General features: G+C 42.2%; 3 protein-coding genes across 12 annotated transcripts in view; 2 read left to right on the top strand and 1 right to left on the bottom strand.

Moving 5' to 3' along the window:
* LOC127963720 (E3 ubiquitin-protein ligase TRIM36-like) overlaps window positions 1–6784 on the top strand; it is a 27158-nt gene extending 20374 nt beyond the window's left edge. For 2 of the 6 annotated variants that reach the window (XM_052563770.1, XM_052563771.1), the window contains exon 10: window positions 5130–6784. In XM_052563770.1, coding sequence (XP_052419730.1) covers window positions 5130–5475 — 346 coding nt within the window. In that variant the 3' untranslated portion in view covers window positions 5476–6784. Of the gene's footprint in view, window positions 1–40; window positions 243–5129 lie in introns of those variants that run through there. The other 4 variants (XR_008154886.1, XR_008154885.1, XR_008154884.1 and 1 more) reach the window with 4 other exon arrangements.
* The window catches only part of LOC127963722 (spermatogenesis-associated serine-rich protein 2), a gene marked incomplete at its 3' end in the record, with an annotated part of 149900 nt that extends 131490 nt beyond the window's left edge, over window positions 1–18410 (top strand). The window contains 8 exon segments of one of the 5 annotated variants that reach the window (XM_052563775.1): window positions 12574–12617; window positions 13517–13565; window positions 16047–16126; window positions 16233–16341; window positions 16604–16653; window positions 16811–17057; window positions 17129–17314; window positions 18275–18410. In XM_052563775.1, the coding sequence (XP_052419735.1) occupies window positions 12594–12617; window positions 13517–13565; window positions 16047–16126; window positions 16233–16341; window positions 16604–16653; window positions 16811–17057; window positions 17129–17314; window positions 18275–18410 (881 nt within the window). 5 annotated transcript variants of the gene reach the window in all.
* Window positions 8046–10165, bottom strand: LOC127963729 (partner of Y14 and mago B). Its single transcript, XM_052563785.1, has 3 exons — window positions 10083–10165; window positions 8706–8799; window positions 8046–8629 (listed from the first exon to the last, which is right to left on the bottom strand). Exons 1-3 carry the CDS (start codon window positions 10111–10113, stop codon window positions 8221–8223), a joined length of 534 nt encoding a protein of 177 aa, XP_052419745.1. The 5' UTR covers window positions 10114–10165; the 3' UTR covers window positions 8046–8220.
* Window positions 18411–19725: the final 1315 nt, after the last annotated feature.

The following is a 19725-nucleotide window of genomic DNA, read 5'->3' as shown; positions in this document are numbered from 1 at the left end:
TTGTCATTAGCGTTTTCTCCTCTCCTCTCTCACGCTGCAGTTTTTCACAAGTTCATCAAACAACCGCAGTAAGAATATTTCATCAAGCACGGTGAGTAATGGCTTCTCCTGCTATCGTTATTTGCACCTCTTGCCACACGTACAGTTTATCTATCTCTGTCGCTGATGAGGGATTCACATGTGATAAATGCAGGGAAATAGTTAGGCTGACAGAGAAGATTTCAGAATTAGAGACACGCATCCAAACTTTAATTGAGGGCAGTAAGAATGTTAGGGCTCTAGATACGGCTTTGGATGCGTCTAGCTCAGGGACTCCTGTACATTGTCCGGTTCCAGCAGAGCCCCTGCAGCAGGGCAACTGGGTGACGGTGAGGCAGCGTAGTCGTGGGTCAAAACACCGCTCTTCTGTTCCGATCAAAACATTAAACAGGTTCTCCCCACTCAGTGATGCACCCACTGAGAAACCTGATGAAAGTGCTCTAGTTATTGGTGATTCTATTGTACGGAACGTGAATATAGAGACACCAGCCACCATAGTCAAATGTTTACCAGGAGCCAGAGCGCCTGACATCTTGGCAAATTTAAAAGTGCTGGCTAATGCTAAACGTAAATACAGTAAGATTGTTATTCATGCCGGCGCTAATGATGTTCGACTTCGCCAGTCGGAGATCACTAAAAATAACTTTAAAGAGGTGTGTGAACTTGCAAGCACGATGTCAGAAACTGTAATATGCTCTGGTCCCCTCCCTGCTTACCGTGGTGACGAGATGCATAGCAGATTGTCATCACTCAATGGCTGGATGTCTAAGTGGTGCCCACAGAATAACATAGGTTTCATAGACAATTGGACGAGCTTTTGGGGCAGACCTGACCTGTTTAAAAGAGATGGTCTTCATCCCTCCTGGGGTAGTGTCACTCTTCTGTCTAGAAATATGGCAAATAGTCTTAGTGTTTATACTTGACTAACTGGGGCCCAGGTCAGGAAGCAGACAGACTGGCTAAACCGACCGTCTGCTAGCTGCCTCCCGTCACAGAGGTCAGTTAATTCTCAGCACATAGAGACTCTTTCACCTAGATATCACACTATAGAGACTGTGTCTGTTCCCCGAACTAGAAAATACAAAAAACGTCCAAACCAAGTTAAGGTTAACAATTTAATTGAGGTTCAACAAATAAAAAACAAATGCAATATGGATAAACAAATGATAAAGATTGGCTTATTGAATATCAGATCCATTTCTATGAAAACACTTTTTGTAAATAATATGATAACTGATCATAATATAGATGTGCTCTGTTTGACAGAAACCTGGCTAAAACTTGATGATTACATTATTTTAAATGAGTCCACCCCCCAAGATTATTGTTATAAACACGAGCCGCGTCTAAAAGGCAAAGGGGGAGGTGTTGCTTCAATTGATAATAACGTTTTCAGGATTTCTCAGAGGGCAGGCTTCAAGTATAACTCGTTTGAAGTAATGGTGCTTCATATAACATTATCCAGAGAAACAAATATTAATGATAAATCCCCTGTTATGTTTGTACTGGCTACTGTATACAGGCCACCAGGGCACCATACAGACTTTATTAAAGAGTTTGGTGATTTTACATCCGAGTTAGTTCTGGCTGCAGATAAAGTTTTAATAGTTGTTGATTTTAATATCCATGTTGATAATGAAAAAGATGCATTGGGATCAGCATTTATAGACATTCTGAACTCTATTGGTGTTAGACAACATGTTTCAGGACCTACTCATTGTCGAAATCATACTCTAGATTAAATACTGTCACATGGAATTGATGTTGATAGTGTTGAAATTATTCAGCCAAGTGATGATATCTCAGATCATTATTTAGTTCTGTGTAAACTTCATATAGCCAAAATTGTAAATTCTACTTCTTGTTACAAGTATCGAAGAACCATCACTTCTGCCACAAAAGACTGCTTTTTAAGTTATCTTCCTGATGTATCCGAATTCCTTAGCATATCCAAAACTTCAGAACAACTTGATGATGTAACAGAAACTATGGACTCTCTCTTTTCTAGCACTTTAAATAAAGTTGCTCCTTTACGCTTAAGGAAGGTTAAGGAAAACAGTTTGACACCATGGTATAATGAGCATACTCGCACCCTAAAGAGAGCAGCCCGAAAAATGGAGCGCAGCTGGAGGAAAACAAAACTAGAGGTATTTCGTATTGTTTGGCGGGAAAGTAGCATATCCTATAGAAAAGCATTAACAACTGCTAGATCTGATTACTTTTCTTCTCTTTTAGAAGAAAACAAACATAACCCCAGGTATTTATTCAATACAGTGGCTATATTAATGAAAAATAAAGCCTCAACAAGTGTTGACATTTCCCAACACCACAGCAGAAATGACTTTATGAACTACTTTACTTCTAAAATCGATACTATTAGAGATACAATTGCAAGCATTCAGCCGTCAGCTACAGTATCACATCAGACAGTGCACTATAGACCCCCTGAGGAACAGTTCCACTCATTCTCTACTATAGGAGAGGAAGAATTGTATAAACTTGTTAAATCATCTAAACCAACAACATGTATGTTAGACCCTATACCATCTAAGCTCTTAAAAGAGGTGCTTCCAGAAGTCATAGGTCCTCTTCTGACTATTATTAATTCCTCATTGTCATTAGGATATGTCCCCAAAACTTTCAAACTGGCTGTTATTAAGCCTCTCATCAAAAAACCACAACTTGACCCCAAAGAACTTGTTAATTATAGACCAATCTCGAATCTCCCTTTTCTGTCCAAAATACTAGAAAAGGTGGTATCCTCACAATTATATTCCTTCTTAGAGAAAAATGGTATATGTGAGGATTTCCAGTCAGGATTTAGACCGTATCATAGTACTGAGACTGCTCTCCTTAGAGTTACAAATGATCTGCTCTTATCATCTGATCGTGGGTGTATCTCTCTATTAGTTTTATTGGATCTTAGTGCTGCGTTTGACACAATTGACCACAACATTCTTTTGCATAGACTTGAACACTTTGTTGGCATCAGTGGAAGTGCATTAGCATGGTTTAAATCGTACTTATATGACCGCCATCAGTTCGTAGCAGTGAATGAAGATGTATCATATCGATCACAAGTGCAGTATGGAGTACCTCAAGGCTCAGTACTAGGGCCGCTACTCTTCACGCTTTATATGTTACCCTTGGGAGATATCATCAGGAAACATGGTGTTAGCTTTCACTGTTATGCTGATGATACGCAGCTCTATATTTCTTCGTGGCCCGGTGAAACACACCAATTTGAAAAACTAATGGAATGCATAGTCGATATAAAAAATTGGATGACGAGTAATTTCTTACTGCTAAATTCAGAAAAAACAGAGGTGTTAATTATAGGGCCTAAAAACTCTGCTTGTAATAACCTAGAACACTGTCTAAGACTTGATGGTTGCTCTGTCAATTCTTCGTCATCAGTTAGGAACCTAGGTGTGCTATTTGATCGCAATCTTTCCTTAGAAAGCCACGTTTCTAGCATTTGTAAAACTGCATTTTTTCATCTCAAAAATATATCTAAATTACGGCCTATGCTCTCAATGTCAAATGCAGAAATGTTAATCCATGCATTTATGACATCAAGGTTAGATTATTGTAATGCTTTATTGGGTGCTTGTTCTGCACGCTTAGTAAACAAACTACAGCTAGTCCAAAATGCAGCAGCAAGAGTTCTTACTAGAACCAGGAAGTATGACCATATTAGTCCGGTCCTGTGCACACTGCACTGGCTCCCTATCAAACATCGTATAGATTTTAAAATATTGCTTATTACTTATAAAGCCCTGAATGGTTTAGCACCTCAGTATTTGAATGAGCTCCTTTTACATTATACTCCTCTACGTCCGCTACGTTCTCAAAACTCAGCCAATTTGATAATACCTAGAATATCAAAATCAACTGCGGGCGGCAGATCCTTTTCCTATTTGGCGCCTAAACTCTGGAATAACCTACCTAACATTGTTCGGGAGGCAGACACACTCTTGCAGTTTAAATCTAGATTAAAGACCCATCTCTTTAACCTGGCATACACATAACATACTAATATGCTTCTAATATCCAAATGCGTTAAAGGATTTTTAGGCTGCATTAATTAGGTAAACTGGAACCGGAAACACTTCACATAACACCCGATGTACTTTCTACATCATTAGAAGAATGGCATCTACGCTAATATTTGTCTGTTTCTCTCTTGTTCCGAGGTCACCGTAGCCACCAGATCCAGTCTGTGTCCAGATCAGAGGGTCACTGCAGTCACCCGGATCCAGTACGTATCCAGACCAGATGGTGGATCAGCACCTAGAAAGGACCTCTACTGCCCTGAAAGACAGCGGAGACCAGGACAACGAGAGCCCCAGATACAGATCCCCTGTAAAGACCTTGTCTCAGAGGAGCACCAGGACAAGACCACAGGAAACAGATGATTCTTCTGCACAATCTGACTTTGCTGCAGTCTGGAATTGAACTACTGGTTTCGTCTGGTCAGAGGAGAACTGACCCCAACTGAGCCTGGTTTCTCCCAAAGGTTTTTTCTCCATTCTGTCACCGATGGAGTTTCGGTTCCTTGCCGCTGTCGCCTCTGGCTTGCTTAGTTGGGGTCACTTCATCTACAGCGATATCATTGACTTGATTGCAAATAAATGCACAGACACTATTTAACTGAACAGAGATGACATCACTGAATTCAATGATGAACTGCCTTTAACTATCATTCTGCATTATTGAGACACTGTTTTCCAAATGAATGTTGTTCAGTGCTTTGACGCAATGTATTTTGTTTAAAGCACTATATAAATAAAGGTGATTGATTGATAGAGATATGATCCCTGCATGTCTCTCAACAGCTCTGAGCTCAAGAAGTGCAAGAAGAAGAAGAAGAAAGGAAGAAACCAGCAACAGTGAAATCATGAGGTTCATTCTAGAAAGAGTGTCAGCTACTGTTATCCTCTCCTCGTACATGTGTCTAATCTCCAGGTGGAACCGCTGTAAAATAAGACGATTTCAATTTCTCATCCGATTCAGAAAAACAGAAGGTTATGATCTGTATAGTTAATAAAGTTTGCAAAAAAAGAAGGTAATCTGTTTGTTCCCGTCAGGTACGACCAGGACAGCGGTCATGACAGCGGCAGCGAGGACACGTGTTTCGAGGTCTCTCTGCCCTTCACACTGGTCACTGTGGGCATGGGCCGGCTCTTCATCCCCAAAGCGTCCACCGCCGCCGGAGACCACAGCAGCCGAGTCCTGCCCATGCCACAGAGGATCGGAGTCTGTCTGGACTATGACGCGGGTCGCGTGTTCTTCTACGACGCAGACTCCATGCGCTGTCTGTACGAGCGAGCGGTGGACTGCTCCGGGACCATGTTCCCTGCGTTCGGGCTCCTGGGCGGCGGAGCGGTTCATCTGGAGGAGTTCATCACGGCCAAGCGTCTGTCCTACATGTGAGGTGTCTGTTAGATCTGTCTCGTTCTCTCGAGCTCCTCGCCGTGTGGCTCACAAGTGTGCTCTCGAGTGCCTTCAGCCGACCGTCAGTTCACATCAGGGTTCACATTACTTCACCAGAATCTAATGCAAAGCCTCACGACGTCACTTCACTCTCTGAAGAATGGGCACTGATACTGTTAATTACTTCTCATCGTTTATATGCAGTTAAATGAGCTTTAAAAACAACCAACATCATGATCTGATCACTACAGAACACAAGTGAGCACTAATCAGTTCTTTATTGTAGCAGCACCTGCAAAACAAGAAATGTTTCCAAGTAAATATGTGCTAGATGTTTTTTTTGTAATCGAGTTAAACACTTTAATGAAATGTAGCATCTGAATCAAAGCGGTGCTGATCACGAGACAGACCTGAACACCTTAAATCTACAGATGCACTATTATAGTCTTGACACGGCCTTACTGAGCAATCACCGCTTCATTAACCAGAGACGACTGGCACTAACTACCTCTGACGATCCCTTATTCTGCTCTTGTGCTTGTATCGCTTAGAAACATGTCCACATCTTCAAGTCAGAGCATCCTGCTTCCTGATCACGTCTTATTCTGTGGAGTATTGCTCTTTTTATCCTTTTCGGCAAAACCTCACACTAATCGAATGTTTTCAACAATGTGACTGCAGAAAAGGAGACTCTGAATGCTTTAAACTATCAGATTGAGCTTTTAATGTTAGTGTTCATCTGAATAAGTGTGTGTGTGTGTGTGTGTGTGTGACCAGTGGACTGAAGAACTGAGAGCAGTGTGTGTGTGTGTGTGTGAGACCAGTGGACTGAAGAACTGAGAGCAGTGTGTGTGTGTGTGTGTGTGAGACCAGTGGACTGAAGAACTGAGAGCAGTGTGTGTGTGTGTGTGTGTGTGTGTGTGTGTGTGTGTGAGACCAGTGGACTGAAGAACTGCGAGCAGTGTGTGTGTGTGTGTGTGTGTGTGTGTGTGTGAGACCAGTGGACTGAAGAACTGAGAGCAGTGTGTGTTGCAGTGGATGGGGAATAATGAAGAGTGATCACAGAATGTGTTTTGGGAGCTTGTAACCTAATGTTGTGCTGTATCTTGTGCGTGTTAAACAGGGTTTGTGATCGTTCGGTTGTAATGTGTGGTACTGATCTTCTGAATCCTGCTGATGTTGTTTAAAGCATGTGTGAGTGTGATCTATCACTTTAACGGATGTGACCAGTGTCTATCTGTCACCGGCATGGGTTTATTTTGAATGCACTATATGGGTTTTTGTAGAAAAATAAATGAATGTCCTTTTAGCTGTCAGTCCTGCTGTTTCCTAACCCCATTTTGCGGATATTCATCTCAGAAAGCAAAACTATGATCTTATAAAAGCATCTGTTAATGTATCTTGTGTTGTCAGTCATGAAAAGTGACTATAAGACCAATCTTTGATCAATAAATTAAATGAGAATAAGACACTGTAGGCTGTTAGCAATCCAATGAAATCCGTCGAATCCAGTTTTGTACGGCAGAAGAAGTGTTTACACCACAGCTACAACTGAATAAAAATGCTAAGGTCTTAAAATAATATTTAAATGAATAAAAATGAGCTTTTATAAAACCTTAAATATGAATCTAAAAGTGTCAGTCAGTGTTTTATTGAGTGAGTGATCAGAAACAGCTGATTTATTCGGGAAAAGACCAGCTCTGTCTCTGAATGGATCCCTGAATCCGGTAGCCATATCACCCTGGAGCCCAAGACCGGTTGCCCACTGAAGCTAAGCAGGGCTGATCTGGTCAGTACCTGGATGGGAGACCTCCTGAGAAAACTAGGTTGCTGCTGGAAGAGGTGCTAGTGAGGCCAGCAGGGGGCGCTCACCCTGTGGTCTGTGTGGGTCCTAGCGCCCCAGTGTAGTGATGGGGATACTATACTGTCAACGAGCACCGTCCTTCCGATGAGACGTTAAACCGAGGTCCTAACTCTCTGTGGTCGTTAAAAAAAGAGTAGAGGTGTGACCTCGCCATCCTGGCTAAATTCGCCCATTGGCCTCTGACCATCATGGCCTCCTAATAATCCCCATATCTGCTGATTGGCTTCATCACTCTGTCTCCTCTCCACCAGTAAGCTGGTGTGTGTGTGTGTGTGTGTGTGTGTGGTGGGCGTTCTGGCGCACTATAGCTGCCGTCGCATCATCAGGTGGATGCTGCACACTGGTGGTGGATGAGGAGATACCCCCTGTCTATGTAAAGCGCTTTGAGTGTCTAGAAAAGCGCTATATAAATGTAAGGAATTAATTATTATTATTATAATTATTATAATCATTGGTTTGTTTAGAAGAGTTAGGAAGCACTGCTGTGTCTGTCTCTGATACGATCTGTTAGGATTGAACACAACACTCTGTCTCACATCCGTGATCGTGCTGATAACATCACATCATGAAGAAATATGACACACACTCATACTAGTCTCCATCACACGATCAAGGCTGTATTTGTTTGTGTTTCGTGCTGTGATCGATCGTTTCATTAAAACATCAGTTACTGTAAGGTTGTACTGTCAGCTGTGGACATCAAACAGAAGATTGTAATGCAATGTTTAATATAACACAAGTCTACACATTATAGTTTCATGCTGTGGTAAAACATCAGTCTGTGATCTGACGTCTGCTCTCGTGTGAGTTCTGGACGACCCGCATCTAGAGTCCAGAGATGTGTAAAACACAGGAATGAGTTTGGACTGATGTAGAGACACTCACAGATCTCCCAGATCTTCCTCCAGCAGCTTCAGCTCGTCTCGTAAAGCCTGACCCCGGCTCAGTTTGTCCAGCTGCTCCTTGCTGGGGGTCTTCAGTTCTCCCGAATCCATCTTCTGCTGGAGATCCTCCACCTGTCGCAGCTTCTTCCGCAGGTTCTTCATCTTCTTGGCTCTCTCTGTCGGGTCGCTGGTGGTGTGGTGGTCTGCGGTGAGGGTCATGTGCTCCAGCTCTGAGGTCACGTCCTCCTGCGGGATCTGCTGCTGTTTGCGCTTCTCTTTGCGCTTCATGTTGCGTTTGGCAGTTTTGGAGAGTCCTGCGGCGTCGCTCTGTGTCTCGTCCTCGGGGCTCATGCCGGGGGGCAGCTCAGGTTTGCTCTTGAAGAACTTGACATACTTGTTCTCATAGCTGCAGACAGAGAGAAGTGTGTTAGCGGAGAGCACACGTGCACAACAGAGCGAGGGTGAACACTTCTCACACTTACACCGGGACCTCCTCCTGCGGGACGTATCCGTCCTTCACCCGCCGTGGTCTCCTCCACGAGCCGTCCGGACGCTGCGAGGCGCTGATGTATTTACCTGAAACACACACACAGTTCACTCTTTTATTTGGGTCCACAAGACAACAGAGATGCACACCGGTGAGGAGGAAAGTGAGCAATGCTCCACACACAACTTCCTTTAAAGATATTTGCTTTGTGCTCCTTTTAAGCTATTTTTAAATATTTTTATATTACCTTGTCTAAAACTATCATTTTAACACACAAAAAAACAGGATTTACATCTTGTTGCAACATTTTACAAAAATCAAGATTTTATATATTTGATCAAAATCTCATGTTTTAAAAATCGGTTCACAACACTGAGCTAAAATACTAAATACCTTTCCCACATCTCTGACAACAACTACATGAAATATTACAGTTTTAGACAAAGATTTTGAGGTAAACAGTAAAGACAATACTAACTCTAACTCTTGATCTGTAAAGGTGAGTTTGCATCTCAGTCACAGGACCCTAAATCCCAAACACTGGAGTAATGAGCTCTCAGTGACCCTCAGGTGTGTCCCAATACAGATAAAACTACAGACTTCTGTGTGACACAAAAAGACTAAACATCAACATCTTGAAGCTCTTTGACTCACTGAAAACTTTAACTTTATCACTCTTATTTTAATTGCATTAATAAAAAAATATTTGTAAATAATTATAGTAATGCTTTAATATATATTGCATCATAAAAGTACATTTACATTTAGTCATTTAGCAGATACTTTTATCCAAAGCGACTTACAAATGAAGACAACAGAATCAAAACTAACGAAAGAGAAATGATATACAAGTGCTAAAGCAGCTTAAAGCAGTACACGGAGCAAGGTTTTATTTTAAAATATGTAATAAAAAAAAACAGATAGAATAGAAACATTACAGAATGCAGTGTTCACTAGATTCACAGCGTACATTACAAATAATTATAATGCATTAAATCCTTTAATAACTCTTTTCCATTAATTTTGCATAACATTAACTATTATTATAGTATTGCTGTTAACCCTTCCACTGCACTCAATATTTTTAATCACGATCATGTTTTGTTGTTATCTGCATGATTATGATGATTATTATTATTAGGCTATGCGCATGCCGCTGCAATGTTAGTATTTCATCAGGATAAAACGAGCTCGAGTAAATGAAACACACACAGAGAGAGAGAGAGGGAGAAATAAGGAAATAAACAGCATTCAGAAGGAATGAAATCCAGAAGCAGACTCGATCTTCATGTGTGTCGAGACTCATCACTAACACACACGGCTGTTATATGACAATCCACGCAGAAACGTGTTTGTGTGTGAAATGCTTTACCAGACTCATCTGTCACATAGGGGGTTGCCATCTTTAACAAAGACTAACTTCCGTTTGCACTCTGCTATCGCGAGACCGTGCAGTAAAGCTTCGAATCTATTGAACCGATTACTATAGAAAACGATTCACTGTTTCGAAGCGCTCGGAAGATCAAAACACGCTGGTGACGCCTGCTGGTCAAAACTCAGGCTAAAACATGAATAAAACTGCAATCCACAAACCCAGTGCAAAGCTTTCTTGAAAGTAAAATATATTAAAAAACAATCAAAATAATGATATATTATTAAATATGATGTGTCTGTAAAATATATTTAAAATAATAATAATTATTTTGCATGGCTTGTTTGTTTGTTTTATGTAGAGCGTAAACACAGTTGTCTCGTTAAAATATCTACAAACTGATCCGAGATGACAGTCGATCTCAATGAACTCGCGTGAGAGATCGTCCCCAGTGATTGAAATTATACTGAATTATATTTCAAACTATTGAAATTTCAAAACGTTTCGAAACAGTTATGACGTAACGACGTTACTGAAATCACTTGACTTTTGATTCGCGAAGGTTTCGAAGCTTCATGAACTACTGCGCGTGAGACGTGATGTTACATATTTACACTGATTCAGTTAGCCTTTAAATTTTCTCTGAATTTGTATATGTATTTTTTATGTCTGTTTATTTGCTTTACTTTTTGTACCCCCTGACTGCAGTTGTAATTCCTAAAAGTCAAATAAAAAAATAAAAAATAAATAAAAAAAAGTTCATTGTAACAAAATAATATACATTAATATCAACATTTATAATTATATTATATTGCACTTACACACACACACATACACACATAACTATTTTGCTTATATCAATTATTTGAAAATAGAAGCTAAAAATGTGTCTATTTTTATGGATGTGGAACTTCTTGGATGTATCAATAATTCTACATTTAAATAATTTTCCCTTTTCACTGGAATATGCGTAAATGTGCTCCACACAAATGTAAAAACACCCATCAGCTGTTCTTCAGACTTCACACATCTTCATCACACCCATCACTGTGAATTAACTGCTATTTTAAATGTATAGAAATTCTAGACATGATATGAACAAAATATTTCCACTGTTTCATAACTTGTGTGTGGGGTTTGATGCTGATCGAGTGGATCAATGCTGCTCATATGATCTCCACATAACCTTGTGTGTGACAAATACAAACCTTAAATCTCGCTTTAAACAGTCATTCGGTGCATTGGTTATGAAGAAGATATAAATAACCCAAGCCATGGAAGATAAAAATAATAATAATAATACAAATTTGACTAGCTAAAAATCAAAGCTGTATTTTATAACTTCTGAGGTCACATGACGCTGTGTTTTTGGAACATTCTCGAAGTGAAGCGGTGTGTGGATGAGGAACATAAGAGCTCACGTGTACAGACACAACACAGACAATAACACATGAGATGAGAACTAAAAACATTAATGTAAATACAATTAAGTGAAAACAGAAAAATAAACTGAAAAATAAAATGGCTTGTTTGTACAGTTGATAGAACAGAGAAGGATAGTGTGTTGTGTTTGAGCTGAAGATGATGTGTGTCAGAAGTGTGTGTTTATTTGCAAAGTTTTAATGTGGACAGGACTCTCATGAAGATGTTTTATTCTTGTTGTACTGAATATGTAATTACTTTCCCATTTGTGAAGTGCACGGAACACATAATGTAAAAAAAAAAAAACAGGATATTGTTAAAGTGTGTGATTGATAATATGATTTGAACGACTTGTATAAGATCAGTACTTTGAAGAAGGCTGAGTTGATAATGAATGATTCCAGCCATCTCTTGCAGAATGTTTTTAGATTTAAAACCTGGCCGAGCGGAAGTGACAGCTAGCTGAGCGGAAGTGACACAAGAGCCGGCTGAAAGAAAAGACAGACGTTCGCGCAGAAGCGATCGCACAAAAGTCAAATAAAAGAGCGATCTCTGCGTTTGTTCGCGCCGCGGATTCCCGCTACTCGTGCAGGTAAGACATGCCCTCCGTCAGTCTACTGTTTGAACGCCTCCTGATCTGCGCGAACCCGGATGCGCACGCGATGCGTCTGTGAATGCGAACAAAAACAAAACGCAGCGCGTTAAACCTGAGCTCTCGGTTAGCATTAGCTCCGCTGCTAGCGGAGGTGTTGCTAAGATACTGTCACAGAGAGAGAGAGAGAGGCTGAGAGAGAGAGACTGAGAGAGAGGTTGAGAGAGAGAGAGAGAGAGAGAGAGAGAGAGGCGTTGCATAAACACAGACAGGTTTCTGAGTAAACCGCATCCTCCGCAGCGGTGATCTGCGCGTGCTGAATGAGTGCTTGTTTGACACCTGTCAATCATTAGGGTCACGTGTGCAGTGCCACATAAGCGCTCCGGGGTTCGGTCCCGCTTCCGGTGCTTTGAGCGGCTCCGGTTCCGCTTGTGTTCTTCTGGACGCTGCTCGGATCCGGTTCCGAGTCGTGGGAAGGTTCCGAGTGTGTACGAGAGATGAATGCGGATTCACCTGTTCAGGTGCGCGTGTGCTGACGCCGCGTGACGCTCCGGTTGCGTCGCCGCTGCTGGGAACGGGCGTGTACGTCAAACCGAGCGTACGTGTTTACATAGCTTAGGTTTCTGTTTCCTGAGAGAGAGTGCGTGCTGATTTAAAGGCTCATAAACCGCCGGTGAAACCGGACTCTCGCTGAGGAACGGATCCGGATCCACGAGGGAACGCTTCTGTCTCCGTTTAATTCTCCGTGTCCGTTATTCGGTGAGATGTGTTTTCTGGTGTGGGCTTCACAGGGGCTAACGGGAACGAAAGCACGCTTTAGATCAGATCGTTTCATTTAAAGCTAACTCTATTCGTAATTCCGCTCAACTCTATTGTTCTCGATGGAGCTCGCGACCAAACTTGCTTTTAGGAAACGAGAGAGAGATTCTTAAAAACGGATCTACGTTCTCCATTCAGTGTAAACACTGTGCTTTGGCAATACACTGTAACAATTGTCATGCCAATAAAGTACAAATAGAATTGAAAAGCGAATCCTGTAGATTAGAGAGTGTAGGAGGATTGAACTCTGTTCGTGAGATTGTTTGTATTTACACAGACTCAGAGATGGCTTTAGTGCATGTATTAGCTCTTTCATACAGCTTCACATCTGTACTGTGAACTTTGAGGCCGGTTCTTCAGTAACAGAAGCTCTGACGTCTCTCTTCTCGTGATGGAGCGAGATAAACCATCTTTAGGAAGCATCACTTCTGGGTGTGAAGGCACTTTAATGAGCGACTAACACAAACACGGACTCAATGTCATCAGCTTCAGAGAGGAATCATTTTACATCAGTGCCTTTTACTTCATCTCAATGTTCTTTGAGTTTTAATTAATCACAGTCCTGATTACAGTGATGTCAAACTTTTCTCTCTTCCTGCAGAATTGTGACTGTCTGAGGAGGAGGATGGCGAGGAAGAGCGGTTATAAAGGTGAGCGATCGCCGTGTGATCCTGTTCTTGTGATCCCTGATCCATTAATATCATCTGTTCTTGTTCTGATGACATCACTATAAGTTTAGTGTGGTTTTCATCGACGGAGCTCGCTGTGTGTGCTGCTGTAGATGTGTGAAGCTTTATTCAGGTAAAGGTTGGTGAAACATCACGAGTGATTGTAAAGATTTGTTCATTGAACTCCCGACACAGTGCAGTGTTTCTGGATGGACGTGCATGAATGGTGATGTGACGTGCTTTCGGTTGGTTAGACGAGGATCGCTTTCATTCTAAAAAAGTGTAATAAATGTATATGTACATTTATTAAATGTATGTATATGGCTTCACTGGGATTATTGCTTTATTCTGTAAATGTAGCTGAATCATGTCTTTTTAATGGGGGGCAAAAATTATTTCATTCCAAATAATTCCAGAAACGCATTCAGAACTTGCTTAAAGAGTTACTTAATATTATTTTGCCAGAAAGGGTTAGAATTATCATTATTGTAAAAAATCTTGTGTAATAACTTTTTTGTTTCCTCTTTTTATTTGTTATAGGGTACTTGTATTTTATTGAATTTTTATTGTTTTCACCATGAAAATAGTCTAAGATGCTGACATGGTAATAAATAATTATGCTACTAACTTCCGGAGCAGATGCTGTGATGACGAGACGCAGTGATTCTAGTAGTTTGATGTTATATTTGTCTCTTTCAGAATCAGAATGACCGATATCTGAGAACACGACAGTGCCGTTAGTGTTATTTGTGGTTTGTTTCCTGAGTTTCAGTTTCTCAAGCAAGTGAAGAGCAGTCATGAGCTGCTGATTCACTCAGACCCTGATCTTCAGAGGCTTTTAGTCTTCGGTAGAAAAACAAATCACGTCAAAGACCAGTCTGCGTTTGACAAGGCATTTCTTTAACGCGAGGTTGGGTCGATCGCTCTGCAGTCTCTGGTTTTGTTTGGCAAATGAAGACTTTGCGTTTCAATGACTTTGCAAATAGCTGAAGTGTGATGGTGGGGTGGAGGACGCTGTCTTCAGAAGCCTTTGACCCGTCAGTCCACGCCTCGCTGCAGCACGCGTCTTTATGGCTGATGTTTCTGACCGGCTTCTTATCAGTTTCACAGCTGCATAAGAGCTTGAGAAATGTTGCTCGGAGGGAAATCCGCACACAAAAGCATCAGCAGAGTCACCAGGCGGCATAGTTAAGAGAAAAATCCAGTCAGACTGATGTAGTGTGACGAACATCTGACGTTTAGCAGCGTCACAGATTCCTGTGTGAGCTGTAGGTGTGTCTGTTTGTCATTGACTTGGAAACCGGCTGATACTGTTACTGTACGAGTCACCTGTGCTCTGTTATCAGCTTATCTTGCAGATCACTGATTCTGAATGAAGACAGATGATGGTCCTTCCACGAGCGCTGAACTGTTAATCTGTGCTGGAAACCACATGTTTGATTATGTTCTGTCCTGTCTCGAAGCATGAGATCGCCTCACAGAAGGGGGAATTATGGGAAACCATAAGCATTTGCCACTTCACCGACTCGTGTGAGACTGTAAAAACTGAAAATATTAAAAAGGAACAAATATGAGCTGTAGGAGACATTATGCTAATTCTGACACACTGTATAGTTCGAGAAGGAAAGGGCAAACATGCTGCTAATGAAAGTAAAAATAGACGACATAAAGATGTGAAGACGGATTAGATTATACTGTAGAGAAAGTGTGAACACTGTCTGTTTCTCAGGCCTGTTCTGATTTCTGCTAACGTACAGTATGATAATCCAGAGTTTGACTTTCAGTAACTATCTGTTGCTCGTGGTTTGCATTTCTACAAAACAGGAAACAAATGTAGATCCTGCATGTAGCGTACTGTAATGCTGCACTGAACTGAATAATGTTTTGTGCCAGTGATCACATTAAGGGGGTGTGTTTTTTTTTTTAATTGAATAACCTTCATGTATTTGAAGTGTGTCAGATTGGAAGTTGGTTGCACATTAAATGACTCTGATCTTTGTATGGAGGGTCAAAGCTCTTCGACGTGTCGTCCTGATCTCTGAGCAATCGTTCTGCTTCTCTCTCTCCCTCTCTCTGTCTCTGTCTCTCTCTCTCTCGCTCTCTCTCTCTCTCTCTCTCTCTCTCTCTCTCTCTCTCTCTCTCTCTCTCTCTCTCTCCCTCTCTCTCTCTCTCTCTCTCTCTCTCCCTCTCTCTGTCTTTGTCTCTCTCTCTCTCTCTCTCTCTCTCTCTCTCTCTCTCTCTCTCTCTGTCTCTCTCCCTCTCTCTCTGTCTCTTTCCCCTCTCTCTCTCTCTCTCTCTCTCTCTCTCTCTCTCTCTCTGGCTTTCCTCTTGACCTACATATTTTTGGGGAAAAGCTTTAACCGAGATCCTCTGCCCAGACTTTGTTTGCTGTTGAAGTCGAGCTGCGTTTCAGAACTGAACACGTGGAAATCTCTCAGTCTCTCCTCCCTCCTCTTTTTCCAGATGTGTCAGGAGTGGTGTTCGACACGCACTCAAAAATGGTCATGTCTCAAGGAGGATCGTTCGAGAATATGAAGGAAAAGGTACTGTTTGTCTGGCTGTTAATGATGGTGCTGTCTCTTGAAGTCAGTGTTTTACTCTTGTCTGTGAATCTCGGGCTCGACTCACTCATGTTTCGGCTCTCGTCAGATAAACGCCGTGCGAGCTGTGGTTCCCAACAAGAGCAATAATGAGATCACTCTGGTGCTGCAGCACTTCGAGAACAGCGTGGATCGAGCGGTGCAGGCGTTTGTGGAAGGTACACACACACTTTATAAAGACTTGAAACCACATGATCCAAATTTGAGTGTTTTTTTTTTTTTTGAAAATAATTAAATTAGTTTATCATAATGAGGAATGATCGTTTTGAGTTTTAAATGACTATTAATATAGCTGTAGAAGCTGGTAAAGAAAAGGAAAAAAACAAACACACCCAGTGCCTTCTTGCAGGTCTCATAGGAGGCAGTGTGTCCCTAGCGTGACGTGACTAACGTGTGTGTGTGTGTGTGTGTGTGTGTTAGGCGGGGCTGTGGAGATCCTGAAGGAGTGGAGTGTCACTGGGAAAAAGAAGGTGAGGGAACAAGCTTCACTCCAGTGAGATTTAACAATTCTGAAATAAAACCATAAACAAAACTTGCAGTTTAAGTGTGTGTGTGTGTGTGACACAAGTTGACGAATTATTATTTTTATGGTATAACTGCTGTTTGCGTTCTCTCCGTCTCTCGCAGCCAAAGAAGAAAAAGAAGCCCAAAGCCCAAAGCGACGCTCCTGCAGACGTGACCCCTGCAGACGTGACCCCAGACGTGACCCCAGACACTGAGGGTCAGGAAGCAGTTAATGGTTTCCATGCCAACGGTTCGGAGGCGGCGGATGCTGAATCTCTGGATTCTCTGAGCGAGCAGCTGGACTCCGTCTCTCTGGACGCTGTGGAGCTCGACTCGGAGAGTGCTGTCCCTGAGGCTTCGGAGGCCACAGGTGTGTTCTCGGAGCGCAGGTGATGCCTGCAGGTGTTTGAGCGGGGTTTAACTTCACCCTTCTTTCCTCAGCCGCAGTTGGAGGTGTGCTGCCCACTTCAAGCCCCGCCCCTCAGCCCAGCACCAATCACGGAGCACGACAGAACCATCACAGAACCAGTAACAAATCTCAAACCAGGCCTGTGTCCAGCTCCCACAATCCCTCTGTGCCCACTCCGTCCGACGACACGCAGCGAGGTCCTGCCGGCAAAAAGATCGGTAAGAGTTTCTTTATCATGTGACTTGTTTACTCTGCACTTGAACTGTACTCTGTTTTTCTCTAGTAGATGTAATAGTTTTTCAGTTTATCAGAACTCAAGTAGAGAGCAGATACTCCAGTAACAATAGTGATGTACTAATTATGCTGAAGTATAATCGTAAAGTACTATTACTAATACTCAGACTCGTTTGGACCACAGGAGGACACTGAGCTTTCTGAGATCTGTTCTTGTTTTTAGTATAAACTCATTTCATTTTGATCAGTTTCCCATAAAACGAGACCATATCTGTATCTTGATTTAAGAGTCTTTAGACATTTACATTGATTAAAGTTGCCCTTGTGTCATCAGCCTCACATTTGGAGACCTTATTGACGTATTGACTTTCATTTGTTTATTCCTTAAATTTTCTTCACATGGTTTTGAAAGGTCTTAAATCTACCGTTATAAAACCTGGAGTGTCATATATAAAGTCCCTGCTGTGAGTCATGTTAATGTAAAACATAAATTTTCTAACCTGTATAAATGTTCGAATGAGGGACTGTTTTGAAATTTGTATGCCTTAAAGCCTTGTCTGCGGTTTATTCTAACGCTTGTTTTACAACAGATTGAAGCTTAAAGTTAAAAGCTGTATTAATGTTAAAGGATTGGGATTTAATTTGTACTGTAAAAGTGAATGGGAAAACGAGAGCAACATTATACTTTATTTATATATTTTGTTAGGTAGGCACATAAATATTTCCTTAAGTACTGCACTTATTAAGGCTGGACAAAAATGATGACAGAAAATAATATTTTATGCATCTCTAACATTGTCGTCATCATCATGAGGCTAAACGCTGGTGAGGAGGAACACACACAGATGTACTTTAGTGAAACTGGTACCAGATGTTTATTCTGTGTGAAAGTGTTTGTGTGTGTGTATGTGAAGATCTGGGGTTGGTAATGCTTGTCTTTTCAGGGCCAAATGTGGATCGATCTGTGAAGGACCTGCAGCGATGTGCGGCGTCACTGTCACGCTACAGAGTCTTGGTGAAAGACGAGATGGACTCCTCCATCAAGAGCATGAAGCAGACGTTTGCTGAGCTGCAGAGCTGGTACGACTCCTCGATCTCACTCACTCACTCACTCACTCACTCAGACACTCAAACAGACACATAGACACACACTCATACAGACATACGCTCACACACACTCATACAGACATACGCTCACACACACTCATACAGACATACACTCACGCTCACACACACTCATACAGACATACACTCACGCTCACACACACTCATACAGACATACACTCACGCTCACACACACTCATACAGACATACACTCACGCTCACACACCCTCATACAGACATACACTCACGCTCACACACCCTCATACAGACATACACTCACGCTCACACACCCTCATACAGACATACACTCACGCTCACACACCCTCATACAGACATACACTCACGCTCACACACCCTCATACAGACATACACTCACGCTCACACACCCTCATACAGACATACACTCACACACCCTCATACAGACATACGCTCACACACCCTCATACAGACATACGCTCACACACCCTCATACAGACATACGCTCACACACCCTCATACAGACATACGCTCACACACCCTCATACAGACATACGCTCACACACACTCATACAGACATACGCTCACACACACTCATACAGACATACGCTCACGCTCACACACACTCATACAGACATACGCTCACGCTCACACACCCTCATACAGACATACGCTCACGCTCACACACCCTCATACAGACATACGCTCACGCTCACACACCCTCATACAGACATACGCTCACACACACTCATACAGACATACACGCACGCTCACACACACTCATACAGACACACTCACGCTCACACACACTCATACAGACATACACTCACGCTCACACACACTCATACAGACATACACTCACGCTCACACACACTCATACAGACATACACTCACGCTCACACACCCTCATACAGACATACACTCACGCTCACACACCCTCATACAGACATACACTCACACACCCTCATACAGACATACGCTCACACACCCTCATACAGACATACGCTCACACACACTCATACAGACATACGCTCACACACACTCATACAGACATACGCTCACACACACTCATACAGACATACGCTCACACACCCTCATACAGACATACGCTCACGCTCACACACCCTCATACAGACATACGCTCACGCTCACACACCCTCATACAGACATACGCTCACACACCCTCATACAGACATACGCTCACGCTCACACACCCTCATACAGACATACGCTCACGCTCACACACCCTCATACAGACATACGCTCACACACACTCATACAGACATACGCTCACACACACTCATACAGACATACG

The sequence above is a fragment of the Carassius gibelio genome, chromosome B8 (assembly GCF_023724105.1).
Source record: "Carassius gibelio isolate Cgi1373 ecotype wild population from Czech Republic chromosome B8, carGib1.2-hapl.c, whole genome shotgun sequence".
Lineage (NCBI taxonomy): Eukaryota > Metazoa > Chordata > Actinopteri > Cypriniformes > Cyprinidae > Carassius > Carassius gibelio.
The sequence above is the reverse complement of the archived record's forward strand: the minus strand, read 5'-3'. Positions and strand labels throughout refer to the sequence as shown.

Bases quoted from the DNA above. Each gene is read 5' to 3' on its own strand.
- LOC127963729 (XM_052563785.1), bottom strand. From the start codon at position 10,113: ATGGCAACCCCCTATGTGACAGATGAGTCTG. The intron at 8,800-10,082 runs GTAAAGCATTTC...TGTGTGTTTCAG, and splicing joins CTATGTGACAGATGAGTCTG to GTAAATACATCAGCGCCTCG. The intron at 8,630-8,705 runs GTAAGTGTGAGA...CTCTGTCTGCAG, and splicing joins CCGCAGGAGGAGGTCCCGGT to CTATGAGAACAAGTATGTCA.